The sequence below is a fragment of the Camarhynchus parvulus genome, unplaced genomic scaffold (assembly GCF_901933205.1).
Source record: "Camarhynchus parvulus unplaced genomic scaffold, STF_HiC, whole genome shotgun sequence".
In the NCBI taxonomy this organism is placed as follows: domain Eukaryota; kingdom Metazoa; phylum Chordata; class Aves; order Passeriformes; family Thraupidae; genus Camarhynchus; species Camarhynchus parvulus.
This window is the reverse complement of record NW_022148384.1, coordinates 5,190-17,640: the sequence shown is the minus strand read 5'-3', so window position 1 is coordinate 17,640 and position 12,451 is coordinate 5,190. Positions and strand designations below refer to the sequence as shown.

The 12,451-nt window shown below is 48.2% G+C and overlaps 1 protein-coding gene across 1 annotated transcript; it reads right to left on the bottom strand.

Annotated features, from left to right (window-relative positions):
- Positions 1 to 6,961: 6,961 nt before the first annotated feature.
- Positions 6,962 to 11,473, bottom strand: RNASEL (ribonuclease L). The gene is made up of 6 exons (XM_030970398.1): positions 10,036 to 11,473; positions 9,207 to 9,295; positions 8,095 to 8,285; positions 7,862 to 7,982; positions 7,451 to 7,572; positions 6,962 to 7,097 (listed from the first exon to the last, which is right to left on the bottom strand). Exons 1-6 carry the CDS (start codon positions 11,471 to 11,473, stop codon positions 6,962 to 6,964), a joined length of 2,097 nt encoding a protein of 698 aa, XP_030826258.1.
- Between the last annotated feature and the right edge of the window lie 978 nt (positions 11,474 to 12,451).

The following is a 12,451-nucleotide window of genomic DNA, read 5'->3' as shown; positions in this document are numbered from 1 at the left end:
AGATCTCCAGGGAAAGAGATGCTTTTTCTTCCTCATCCCCTTGTTTAGTTTTGATACACTGAATAACTCTAAACTGGAAAACACAAAGCGATGCTGAGCGCTGTCAGTCTGCCTGACAGCCCGCTCCTTGGCTTGAATATTCATTTGGAAATTGTCTAATTGATTTTTGATTAAAGGGGAAACCAAAATAGGCACATACTAATCTGGCTTTGACGGATGAGTGGGCGTCAGCAAGCTGCTGCTCTGCTCCCCTGTCATTTATCACTGTCAAGTTCTGGCTAAAAAGCAGCAGAGTTCAAGGATTTGGATGCCTCCAGGCAGGTGCTGGAGCTCCTGCTCCCCAGCAGGGCTGAGGTGGCACAGCCCTGTGCCCCAGGAATGCCAGGCCATGTCCATAGCTCCAACCACCTCAAGCCTTGGCTGTTCCCATGGAAAACATCCACTCTTCAGCTTGGATCTCCACTGTGTTACAGAGGTCTTCCAGGACCTTCTCAAAAGTCGTTGTTTTAATGCAAAAGTCACAAAAAAAGCCTCCAGAAAAACCTCATGTATCACAGATGTGTTCCAAGCTGGTGATAAGGCAGAAACCTTGTGTTAGAGTGGAGTTATCCAGTGTTTGCCAGGGTCTTCAGGGAGCAGAGAGAGTGACATTCAAACCGATTCAGATCAGAGACAGGGAGCAGAGGGAGTGACATTCAAACCGATTCAGATCAGAGACAGGGAGTCGTTTTTTACACTAGAGGGTGGTAAAACACTGGTTTAGGTTGTCCAGAGAAGCTGTGGCAGCCCCATCCCTGGGAATATTCAGGATCAGGTTGGATGGGGGTCTGAACAACCTGGGCTTAGTGGAAGGTGTTGGGGGCTGCACTAGATGGCCTTGAAATGTCCCTTCCAACACAAATTATTCTGTGTTTAAATCAGTGCAAGCTGCTTGGGGCAGTGCCAAGCAGCAGTTTAACCACAGCCTCAGAGTGACTGCACTGGGAGCTGCTCTGGACACACAGAAAAGACTCTGATCTCTCCAGGATGGACATTAATCCCACAGGGACTACACTCCCCAAGCCACCTCTCCTTGCTGCATCTCACAGGGATGAGTGAGACATGGGGTCAGAAAAAACAGGAAAATTTTAACACCAGCCAGGCAGGATAAAACCCCTCAGCTTGCCTGGCACATGGGGGACAAGATGTGTGACCCCAAAATAGCTGCTGTGTCTGACTGTGTTGATGTCCAGACACTTTTCTGCACCTTATGCTTCCAACAATGACCTTTCTCTAAGGGTCTTGCTTCTCTAACCTTTAGGTAAAAACTTTACCTTTAGGTAAAAACTTGCTTTTGAGCAGTCAAAAAAAAATTGCTTTGTTGCCTTTTAAAAAGCACCAAAATTGCTGAGGAAAACAATTCTGTAAATGCAGGAAAAAACCTCCTCTCCTCCTCTGTTTTTTTGAGGGATGTGCAGACGTGGTTTGAGCAGGGCTGGGTGGTGGCAGGCAGGGACCCATCTGCCATCACCAGGCATCACTGTGGCACTGTCCTCAGGGCACCCCTGGGACAAGCTGCCCAGGCAGGCACAAAGCCTGGCACACCTTTCTTTTTGTAGAAAATTTTTTTCCAGTTTATTTTCTCAGTCATCCACGGATGTGGTTAGGAATGCTTCAGCTTGGCAGCTGAGAAATGCATAAGCTGAATTAGTAAAGAAATTTGAGGACAAACCTCCTAATGAGTCTGTATTTAAAAAAAAAAAATTAAAAATCTCCCATTTTTGCCACAGAGCCAGGGTGGGACATGTCACCCCCAAATGGTTTCAATGCCAAGTCCTTGCTCAGCCATCCTTTCTTGTGCTCTGGGTAACCTCAAATGATTTGGGGGGGACACCAGTGCTGTCCCCCGTCTTTTGCCACCAGAGCACTGCATGTTTCTCCCCTCACCAGGTAAAAAGGCTCTCCTTTCCTACACGATGACAGATGGCCTTGGGCTCCTCCTACCACGGGCCCCAAAGAAAACTGAGCCTCCAGAGGAGCAAAAAGGTGAGGAAACACTGAATGGAGCTGAATGGAGCACTGAATGGAGCACTGAATGGAGCCCTGCTGCCCCTGAGGGCTGTGGGGATGGGAGCTGGGCTGAGGGCTCCCTGCAGCAGCCCTGGTGGGAACTTTGTGCTGTTGTTTCCCTCAGCTGCAGATCCCAGTGGGGAGAAGAGGCCCCCGCTCAGTGAGCCCGCCCAGCAGCCTGGGTAGGTGGTCCCAGGGGTGCTCAGCTCCTCCAGAGCCCAGCAGCATGGCCTGTGCCTCCCTTGAATCACAGGGGATGGTGCAGGATGCTGGGCAGCCCAACACCTCGAGAAACAGCCACAGAAACATCAGATGCTACACAGAGTCTCTGTGCCCACAGCTCCTCCCTGGGAGCATCCCTGATCCCCCTCTATGCCAAAATTCCTCCTTGGGAACATCCCTGATCCTTTTTCATGCCCAGAACTCCTCCCTGGGAACATCCCTGATCCCTCTCCATGCCCAGAACTCCTCCTTGGAACATGCCTGATCCCCCTCTATGCCAAAACTCCTCCTTGGGAACATCCCTGATCCTTTTTCATGTCAAAACTCCTCCCTGGGAACATCCCTGATCCTTCTACATGTCCAGAACTCCTCCTTGGGAGTATCCCTGATCCTTTTCTATGCCCAGAACTCCTCCTTGGGAACATCCCTGATCCCTCTCCATGCCAAAACTCTGCCTTGGGAACATGCCTGATCCCTCTCCATGGCCAGAACTCCTCCCTTGGAGCAGACAGCCATATGCTCACCCTTGCCCACCCTCTCCATGCCCAGAACTTCTCCTTAGGAGCATCCCTGATCCCTCTCCATGCCCAAAACTCCACCCTGGGAGCCTCCCTGATCCCTCTCCATGCCCAGAACCCCACCCTGGGCACACACAGAGCCCTGTGCTGCTCCCTGATCACCCTCACCTGCCTTCAGCACCAGCAGCCCCTGATGCAGCATCTCTCCCTTCCCTGCAGGACCTAAGGGAAGCTCAGCCCTCCCAAAACAACACCCACACAGGTGTGACCCAAGGAAGCTGAGCAGCCTGGACGCAGGGAATTGTTTGCACTCAGCAAGAAGAAACCTAAAAATAAAGCAACTGACAGCATCCTCCAGCTTACCTGGTGGCAGCACAGCAGCTCACAGCTCTGGCAGGGACGTGCTGTGTGACACATGTTTGCAGCCGAAGCACCACACAAATCTCTGTCCTCACGTGGATCTGGGAAATGCACCTCAGGTCCTCGCCTTCCCACACGAATGAAATGCTTCCTGTGGGTAGCAAGGCTGAGAGAGCCCATTTGGTTCAGCTGGGTGCTGAGATGGGGCCTGCATTCCTTTTTTTTTTTTTTTGTGAGGTTTGGTTTTTTTTGGTTTTTCTTGTTTTTTTTTTTTGTTTGTTTGTTTTTTTTGTTTGTTTGTTTGGGGGGGGTTGGGTTTTTTTGTTTGGTTTTTTTTGTCTGTTTGTTTTTTGGTTTTTGGTTGGTTGGTTTTTTCAAGCCAGTGTGTGTTTACAAAGCACTAACCAAATCATAGCAAGGGCCTTAATTCTCCCCAGGTGAAACTGAGTCAAAGTGACTTTGCCAAGTCACCGGGAAGCTGCAAAAACCACAAATATTCTTTGAACCTCGTGAAGAAAAGACCACAACCTTTATCAGTTTGTCAGAGGCAAGCTCTCAGCTTTGTCATTTTGAGCTATTTTTATCCACTTTTTAATCCCAGATCCTAGAAGAATGCATCCTGGGAATAACACCAGGTGCATTTGAAGGCAGAGGACAACATGTTTCATATTTATCAGTTCTGATTATCAACACTTTCCCTCTGGAGGATCAAAAATACCCAAACCCAAGAACATTTATTTAACTGAAGGTCTTGGGAAGCTGATACCATTCCTACAACACAAAATGTGACCGATTCTCAGAACTGCTGTGCTGGAAGTTGATTTTGCCCTGAAAGCTTTCAGCCCCAAAACCTTGCTGTGTTTTTGTGAGCTTTTCACCAAGCCCAGCTGAGCCCAGGCTCTCTAAGGCCTCACAGACGTGCCTGAAGCTCAGCACAGCAAAACCAAATCCTGAGAACAGCCTTCACTGCACTGCCTCTGTGGGCTGCTTTGTGGGTTTGTTTCTCAGAGCAGCAGATGAGCCACGGGGAGCTGGGAGCATCCCTGTGCACACAAGCATGTACATCCTCAGCATGCCAGAGCCAGGACAGGCAGCACCTGAGCCCCTCACTGCGCTCAGCCAGCTGTCCTGGGGAGCCCCAGCAGAGGGAGAAGGCAGAGGCACAGCAAATGCAGGCAGGACAGCAGGGCGATGGAGCGTGTGGGGTCACATCACACCCCTGAGGCAACGGCAGCACCTCTCAGATGGCCATTGATGCTGGGACATCCCACAGTACTAATTTTGGCAGCTGGCTCTGCCCCCAGCTCCCCAGGACACCTCCATCCTTGGGCTGTGCCCCAGACATTGCCACACCATCAGCTGCAGCACTGCTCAGCAGTTTTCCGTCCTGCCCGGCGTCTCACTGGCCCATCCTCCTGGGAGAGAGAGCCTGGTGATTTTTACAGAATCACAGAATGATGAGGTTGGAAGAGACCTTCAAGATCATCAAATCCAGCCCAGCCCCAACCCCTCAGCTAAACCCTGGCACCCAGTGCCACATCCAGGCTTTGTTAAACACACCCAGGGATGGGGACTCCACCACCTCCCTGGGCAGCCATTCCAGAACTTTATCACTCTTTCTGTAAAAAACTTCTTCCTAAATATCCAACCTATATTTGCCTTGGTGCAGCTTGAGGCTGTGTGCTGTGGTTCTGTCAGTGCTGCCTGGAGAAAGAGCCCAACAGCTTTGACCCCAGTCCTGCATTCCTCCCTCCCATGGTTGATGCGTGAAAAAAAATCCACAACCCAGGAAAACCCCTCAAGCCATAACCACCGTTGTTAGGGTGAGGAAAACGGCTTCTCCCAGCATGCTTTGCTGTGATATGCAGATTTAATGTATCCCATTGGCCCTTCCACCCCTGTGCCCTCATCCCATTGGCCCTGGTGTTCCACCCGGCCCCTTAAAATCCATATATAAACCCCTGCTTTCCCTGCTTCAGTGGCTCTTCATTCCTGGACTCTGATGAAAAAATTCAATAAAGCTCTCATTGGAACCCCACAGGAAGAGCTGAAATGACCCAGGGTGAGCACGGATCTGTCTGTGCCACCAAGGTGTGTTTTTCAAGACACTTTTTTGGAAAGACCACGGCACTGATGCTCCAGGAGCAGTCTGCTCTGCAGATGCTGTGCATGGATCAGCTTTCTTCTCTGACAACCAGAACAGAGCACAGGAGCAATCCCTGGAAATTCTTCCCAGCAGCCAAATCACCCCAGAGAGATAAATCACAACCTGGCTGGGTTTAGTCACTGCTCTGTTTGGAGGCTGCCTGTTGTGTAACAGCAGAGCAACAAAATCTTGTGCCAGTTCTTGGTGCCTCCCCAGCCATGGTGCCCTTTTGCACCTGCCACAGCAGGATTCTCCCCTCAATGTCATGGGGACAGCAATGGAATCACCACATCCCTTAAAATATAGCTCAGGTGCAGTTCTTGAAGGGTTTCAGTTGGGATGGATTCTACGTAGGACCAAAATAAAGAGTAGATTTTCCCACAAGGGAAAATTCTGATCAAAACAGGGCCCTGACATTATTTCTTCACACTGGGACAATGTGCAGTGATGTTTAAAGCATGTTAATGAAATATTTGTATGGATCTCTTTTAAACACAGCATATTTTGTAGATGAGAATGACAAAAAAGAAGTCATAATAGAAAACTCACTCGTTTCTCACCATTAAGGAAAGTGCCTCAGCCACAGTGCAGGCTCATATGCTTATCCTGACCCAGCCCTTCAGAGGAACAGCACAGTGATGGAAGAAGTTGCAAAGGTCACAGAAAGCAGGAAATGTGGCATTTCACAGGAGGCTGGAGGAGCCCAGCCCACGGCCTCACTTCTCTTCATGCAGGAGCAGAAATGCTGCCACGGCCCAGGGCACCCCATAGCTCCTGTTCCCTTCACTGCTGAGACCTGGGCACACATCTCTGGGTGTCCTCCTGCCTTCTGGGCATGAGAAACACACAGTGAGCAAGAAAACAAAAAAAGAGCAGGGAGGAAAGGTAAAAAACCCAAAAATATTGGTGTAAGAGGAGCCAGCGTTCCCCAGGTTGCATTTTCTCATCAACAGCTGCGTAGCCAAACTTTCATAATGTATTTAAGATGCCCCCAGGACCCTCAGAAGGACCCTCGCTCCAAGGCAGGAGCACTGATGCAGCACTGGTGGTTTGACAGTGCTGCAGAACCTCTCTTCATGTGCAGAGGGGATGGGGGAACCTCGTTCCTAAAGGAGCACAGAGTCAGTTTTCTATTTGAGTTTATTTCAACTTTGTTTCTGCATGGGGTCATTGAAAGAATAACAATCAGAGCTTGGGAAAAAAAATACCACAAAAACCAAAACAAACCAAAACAAAAAAAAACCCCACCAAAAAACCCACAAAAAAACTCCCCAAAACAAACAAACAAACAAGCAAAAAAAAACCAAACAAAAATAAACCAAAAATGAACAAACCACCAAACAAAACAAAACAAAACACAAAAAAAGAAAAAAACCAACCAAACAAAAAAAGAAACACAAAAACTCCACAAAAAACGAACCTTTTCAACACCTGAAAAATGTTTCCATAAGCAACATATAATCACAGTGCAAATCAGAGCATCCAAAGCTCGTGGTTTTTACGCCAAACTCTTTGAAATCTTTCCTAATTCAAGTCCTCCATACTCTGTCCCTGGGTGTGCTTTATCCCATCTCCTTACCCGCCTCTTCAGCTCTTTTTGAGGTGAATAAATAAGAAATAAAAGGAGTGATGGTGGATCAGACATGGGGCAGGAGGCAGTGACATGCTACAGAGAAGGCTCCTGGAAGTCTGCGAGGTGGCTGCACCTGGGGTTCTGCCGTAAGCTGTTGTACACATACATGGTGAGTTCTGGGAAAGCCCCCAGGAAATACTCAGCATAGTCTCTTATTTTGTTGGTGATCCTGAAAGAGAACAAAAGCAAACAGGATTTTTAAAGCTTGTCCAAGAGGAGGATGTCCTTGCAGAGAAAAAGCCATTCCAGAGAGGATTTCTGATAACTTGGAGCTCTGGGATTTCTCCTAGAAATTTCTCCTTGAAATCCCAGAGCTGCAAATTTTCTACTCCTCAATCCTTTTTTTTTTTTTTTATGGCTATTCCTCCAACACCTCCATCTGTCTTTCATCTTGGGCACGTGGTGGGGATTCTTGGGCTTGTCTTGGGCAAAGAAAAGACAGGACTTGGTGATCCTTGAGTGTCCTCTCCAGATCAGGATATTCTCTGACTCTATGGCAGGGGCAAGGATGAGAACACTTACTTTTCATCTTTGTGTTCATCCATGTTTCTCATGAGCCTCAGCAGTTGGGTGACATCATTTCCGTATTTGGTAGGTTTTGCATTCCTGGGTTTTTCCATGGCATGTAAAATATCTTTGTCAATCTGAAAGAAAGCACACAGATTATTCCCTGCCTTTCACACCCCACAAAAACCAATAGACTTTGAAGGTTTGCCAGCCAATTTGAGAATGATCATCTCCTTTTATCACCCCAGTTAGCAGAGCTCCCTTTAGCATCAACATCCTCTGACTACATGTCTTCGACTGAATTCTTTGTTCCAGTTGTATTTTGTGTGGGGCTACTTTTTCCAGTTCCATTTTTAAACACTCAGAAAATCTTCTGCCTGAATGTCCAGCTCAAACCTGATACCAACCCAAATTGAAGAGGATTACCATTTTGGTCCACCGTGGATAAGGAAAAGCTTTCTTAGTGACATTAGGATCTTGAAAAATACTTTTTCTGTTTGGGTCATCTTTGATTTTATTCCATATGCTCTTCAGGAAGTTGAACCTGCTGTGGGATGAGAAGCTTCATTAGCTGCAGTGGGATCTCCCAGTGGGATTTCCCAGCACTACAGGCAATTCCCACAGCAAGATTCCACCTCCTTTGTACTCCCAAGCCTTACCTCTGATTGCTCCAGAAATAGGGATGTTTGCTCAACCCTTCCAAGCCTCGTTCATCAGGAGAGGACAGGCTTTGTACCAGGTCCAGAGCCTCTGTGTAATCTGGGGAATTGCGAGCCAAATCCTCCATTCCAACTTGCTGGAGGGGTTTCCTACCCCCAGTTAAAACGTAGAGCACGAGCCTGCCCAGGGCCTGCAAAGAGACATCACTGCTCCCGTGCCACCAGCACCCAGCCTCCAGCCCAGTGGAAGAGGACTCGTGTCCCCAGACCCTGCAGGGGCCCAGAAATGTAAAATACACACCTCTGGAACCCTGGTTACTGAGAATTTTAGACTTCCTGTGCTGACAGGCTCTGACCCCCAAGAGAACACTGCATTTCACCTGAGGCCATGGAGAAGGCTTCCAAAATGGAATGATAAAACTGAGGTTATGCGTGTATAGTTTGATTAAAAGTGTGTAATATCACATGGTGGAAAACTTAGAGTTTGAGGTTTTAGACTATAGTAATATCTATAAAGCAAGATGGAGATTTTAGGGCAGAAGCTGGTCCTTCTTCTTCACCTTCTTCTCCATTGGTTTGGGTGGTTTTGTGTAATTGGATAAAAAAGTCCCCATTGTGGGCTACAGGTGGTTAGGTTAAAAGTAAAAATAATTAAAAGTAGGTTGGATCATTGGGTTAAAAGTAAAAATAATTTAGGTGTCACTTCTTAATTGGACAGTTTATCCTCAAAAGGCCTGGTAGAGAGAGAGAGACGGCTCCATTTTTAGTTTGTTAGTGCTGTAGAGCTCAGGGTTTGTGAGACTGCAATATAGATAAGAACTAATGAACATCTGAGTCCCAACAAGAAATACCATCTCACACATTTCATCCCAACCCTGGCAAAAAGAAGTGAAGACTCAACACACCCAACACAAACCTCGAAGCTGTGTGCACCAGGACAGAGGAGATGGGCATCCAAACCAACATCCCTCTTATGCAACATCTGTCACTACACTGATTTCCCCACAAATCAAGGAATTTTCTAGCTGGGAATGCAAAAAGCCTTTCCCTAGGACCCACAGCTAGAGAGCACCCAACATTTTAAACCATAGGTTGGTTCACTGAGAACTTACCTGTAAATCTGACTTTACAAGTTCTTCTTGGCCTTCAATCGACCTTCTTTTATTACCAAAGTCCGCCAAGTAAATTTTGCCACCTAAATCTGGGGAAGTAAGAGAAACTGTTAGCAAATAAAGGTTGCAAACCTTCATATGGTCCATTGCTGAGTACTGGATGGCCCCTTCTTTGAAAAACAGTTCTCTGGAAGTGCCTGTGGTGGGTTGGTCTGCCTGCAGAGCCCTGCAGAGGTGAGCAGAGCTAATGGGATGTGTAAGCTTGCTCTCTCTGTGAACCTCGCTGTACTTATTTAAAGAGGAGATCTGTCACAGACATATTTTATGAAAAATCCTCTCGTTAGGATCTTTCCTCCTGAGAAGCTGAGGCTTCAGAAACAAAATGCAAACAATGGTTATCTGCTGCTGTGGAATGCAATAGATACATCTGTGATTGGTCCATGTTGGTTGTTTTTAATTAATGGCCAATCACAGTCTGGCTGTCTCAGACTCTCTGGTCAGTCACGAGATTTTATTATCATTCCATTCCTTTCCTATCAAGCCTTCTGATGAAACCCTTTCTTCTATTCTTTTAGTATAGTTTTAATAGAATATATATCATAAAATGATAAATCAGCCTTCTGAAACGTGGAGTTGAGATTCTCCTCTCTTCCCTCATCCTGGGACCCCTGTGAACAACACCACAGAGATCTAAAGCCACCCCGTTCAGCACAAAGACATCTCTACTTTTACAGACAGCTGTGAGGCACCTTCTTCTCTAAACTTCAGGGAGAGCAAAATGAAAACATAAAGAAAGCAAAATGAAAACATAAGGAGATCAAAACCTAACCTGTTATGAAGTTCCTGGGCTGTAAATCCTGGTGAGCAAATCCGAGGGAGTGCAGCTCTCTCAGTGCCTGGAAGATGATCTTCAGAGCAGCTTTGTAATCCTTCTGGCCTTCAGGGTCCTGCAGGTGCTCCTGGAGGTTTTTCTCCCAGAGTGGGAAGCACAAGTACATGCAGCCTTTTTTCTTCTCGCACTGGAAGAGCTTCAGGAGATGTTCGCTGTGAGAACATTTTTCAAGGAACTCTTTCTCTCTGTCACCCTCTGCACTGCGGGTTATTTGCACTGCCACCTCTGTGCCCCCATGGAGCCCGAGGTAGATGCCATCCTGAATTTTCTGCTGGATGTATGGAAATGTCTTCAGTTTACCAATCATGGGGCGATACATTTGATCAAGGTTTTTCAGCTGGGCCCTCCAGCGTTTGCTGTGTGGCTCCCAGGCTCTGGGGGTCTCTGGAACAAACCTGACCTTGTGCTCACGAAGAAGGTTTTCCATGCTGGTAGAACGATTCCTCCTGGCAACTGCAATCAGATTCCCGTGGTCGGTCCTCGCTCCCTTTTCACACAACAACTTTGCTATTCTGCAATCATCTTTCTCCACAGCCACCATCAGGGCTGTGTTGCCTTCCTCATCTGCATCATCAATATCTATCTCATCCTTCTCCAACAAAGCTGTCACCAGCTCTGGGCTCTCCATTTCAACAGCCAGGATGAGGGCAGTTTTCCCACATTCATCTTTGCTCTTCACATCCACACCGTGCTCCAGCAGGAAACGAACTATGGGCACAGGTGACTCATTCTTTCTTTTGCCTGAACCCTCCTTTAGGGCATGGATCAGGGCATTCCTGTCTCTGTTGTCACGGATGTTCACGTCAGCCCCCATCTCCTGGACCAGGATTTTCACAGCCGAGAAGTGGCGCTCCCTGCAAGCGTCCATCAGCGCTGTGGCCCCTCCTTTGTGCAGCTTGGCTTTGTCCTGGCTGGGCTCCCTCCTCAAATTCACCTTTGCTCCTCTGTTGTAGAGGAACTTCAAGGCTTCCTCCTTCCCGTACCACGCAGCCTCCATGAAGGCTGTGAAGCCATTGATGTCCTGCTCGTGGACATCTGAGCCACATTCCAGGAGGAGCTCCAGGACTTTCACGTTCCCTGCAATCCCTGCCTCAATAAAGGCAGTGCCCCCATTGTCCTTCCTGGTGTGCACAGAGGCTCCCCTGTCCAGCAGAAGCCAGACCAGCTCCTCCTCATCGATTCTCACTGCAGTCTGCAGGGGTGTCCAGCCACTGCCCACCTTGGAATTCACATCTGCCCCTTGCTCCAGCAGCTCCAGCACAGCTTCTTTATCCTTGTTGTACACAGCAGCATTTAGCTCTGAGTTAAGGACTTCGGCTGCCTTTGTTCTGGGTGGGGTGGAGGTTTCCTCCTGGTTGTGAGCTGGGGGCTCCATGGGGGTCAGAGGGAGGGCTCTGGGCTCACCACCAGAACCCAGGGCTCCACAGAAGGATGGGAGAGGTGTGGTGGTCACAGGGAGGGCTCTGTGTTCACTACCAGAAGGATGGGAGAGGTGTGGTGGTCACAGGGTGGGCTCTGGGTTCACCACCAGAAGAATGAGAGAGGTGTGGTTGTCAGTGCTTTCAGAGTAGGGCATGTGCCCGGCGTGGTCCATCAAACACATTGGGGGCACTTTTGATGGCTCTGTGGTCTTCACCTGATTAATGAACAGAAAATACTGTTTCATTAGCCTGTGAAAGCTCACCATTTACACTCCATATGTCCTGTGAGAGGGGCAGCTGAGGACAGCAGTGCCAGTGCCAGCTGGGAGAGCCAAGGCCTGGAGAGAAGCACAGCTTTAGCACTCATGGACCCCTCGCTTCCTTGCCTGGCCCCAGCCCCTCTCACAGCCCCCCTCTCACAGGCGTCCCTGCTGCTTTTGCTGTAAATATCATCTCAGACTCATCCCAGGTTACCTGATAAGCCATCAGTGACAGGTGGAGATGGGCATTCCCCTTCAGTTATGGATGGCAGCCACACACAGTCCTGACTGCCCCTGATCCAACACCTGCAGTGAGACAGAAATCCTTAATCCCTCCTGCTTCCACAGACCATGAGGAGACCCCACCTGACAGGAAGCCTCTCCTAAGCCTTTCACCACGTTAGAAGATTGATCAGGTAGGACTTAATTTACCTTTATCTATCTGGTATCTACAATAAGTGGGGCTCCAATACCCATTTTCTGATCAGCACTTTCAGGAGTTACTGCCTGACAAGCTGAACTGGAAATAAATTACCTCAGCAAATCAGGAAAGGGATAGAGAAGTCTTAAGGTATAAAAGCAAAGTATAAATTTACATTAATTTACCCTCAGGAAAGCCAAAGCTGGGTTTTGGATGGTTTATTTCCCTGCCCAGCAGGAAATAACACAGAA

What these genes read in the sequence shown, in the direction of transcription:
- RNASEL (XM_030970398.1), bottom strand. Translation starts at nt 11,473, where the DNA reads ATGGAGCCCCCAGCTCACAACCAGGAGGAAACCTCCACCCCACCCAGA. An exon ending in TTGTAAAGTCAGATTTACAG is followed by an intron (nt 8,286 to 9,206) that starts GTAAGTTCTCAG and finishes GTCTCTTTGCAG; the next exon opens with GCCCTGGGCAGGCTCGTGCT. An exon ending in TATTTCTGGAGCAATCAGAG is followed by an intron (nt 7,983 to 8,094) that starts GTAAGGCTTGGG and finishes CTCATCCCACAG; the next exon opens with CAGGTTCAACTTCCTGAAGA.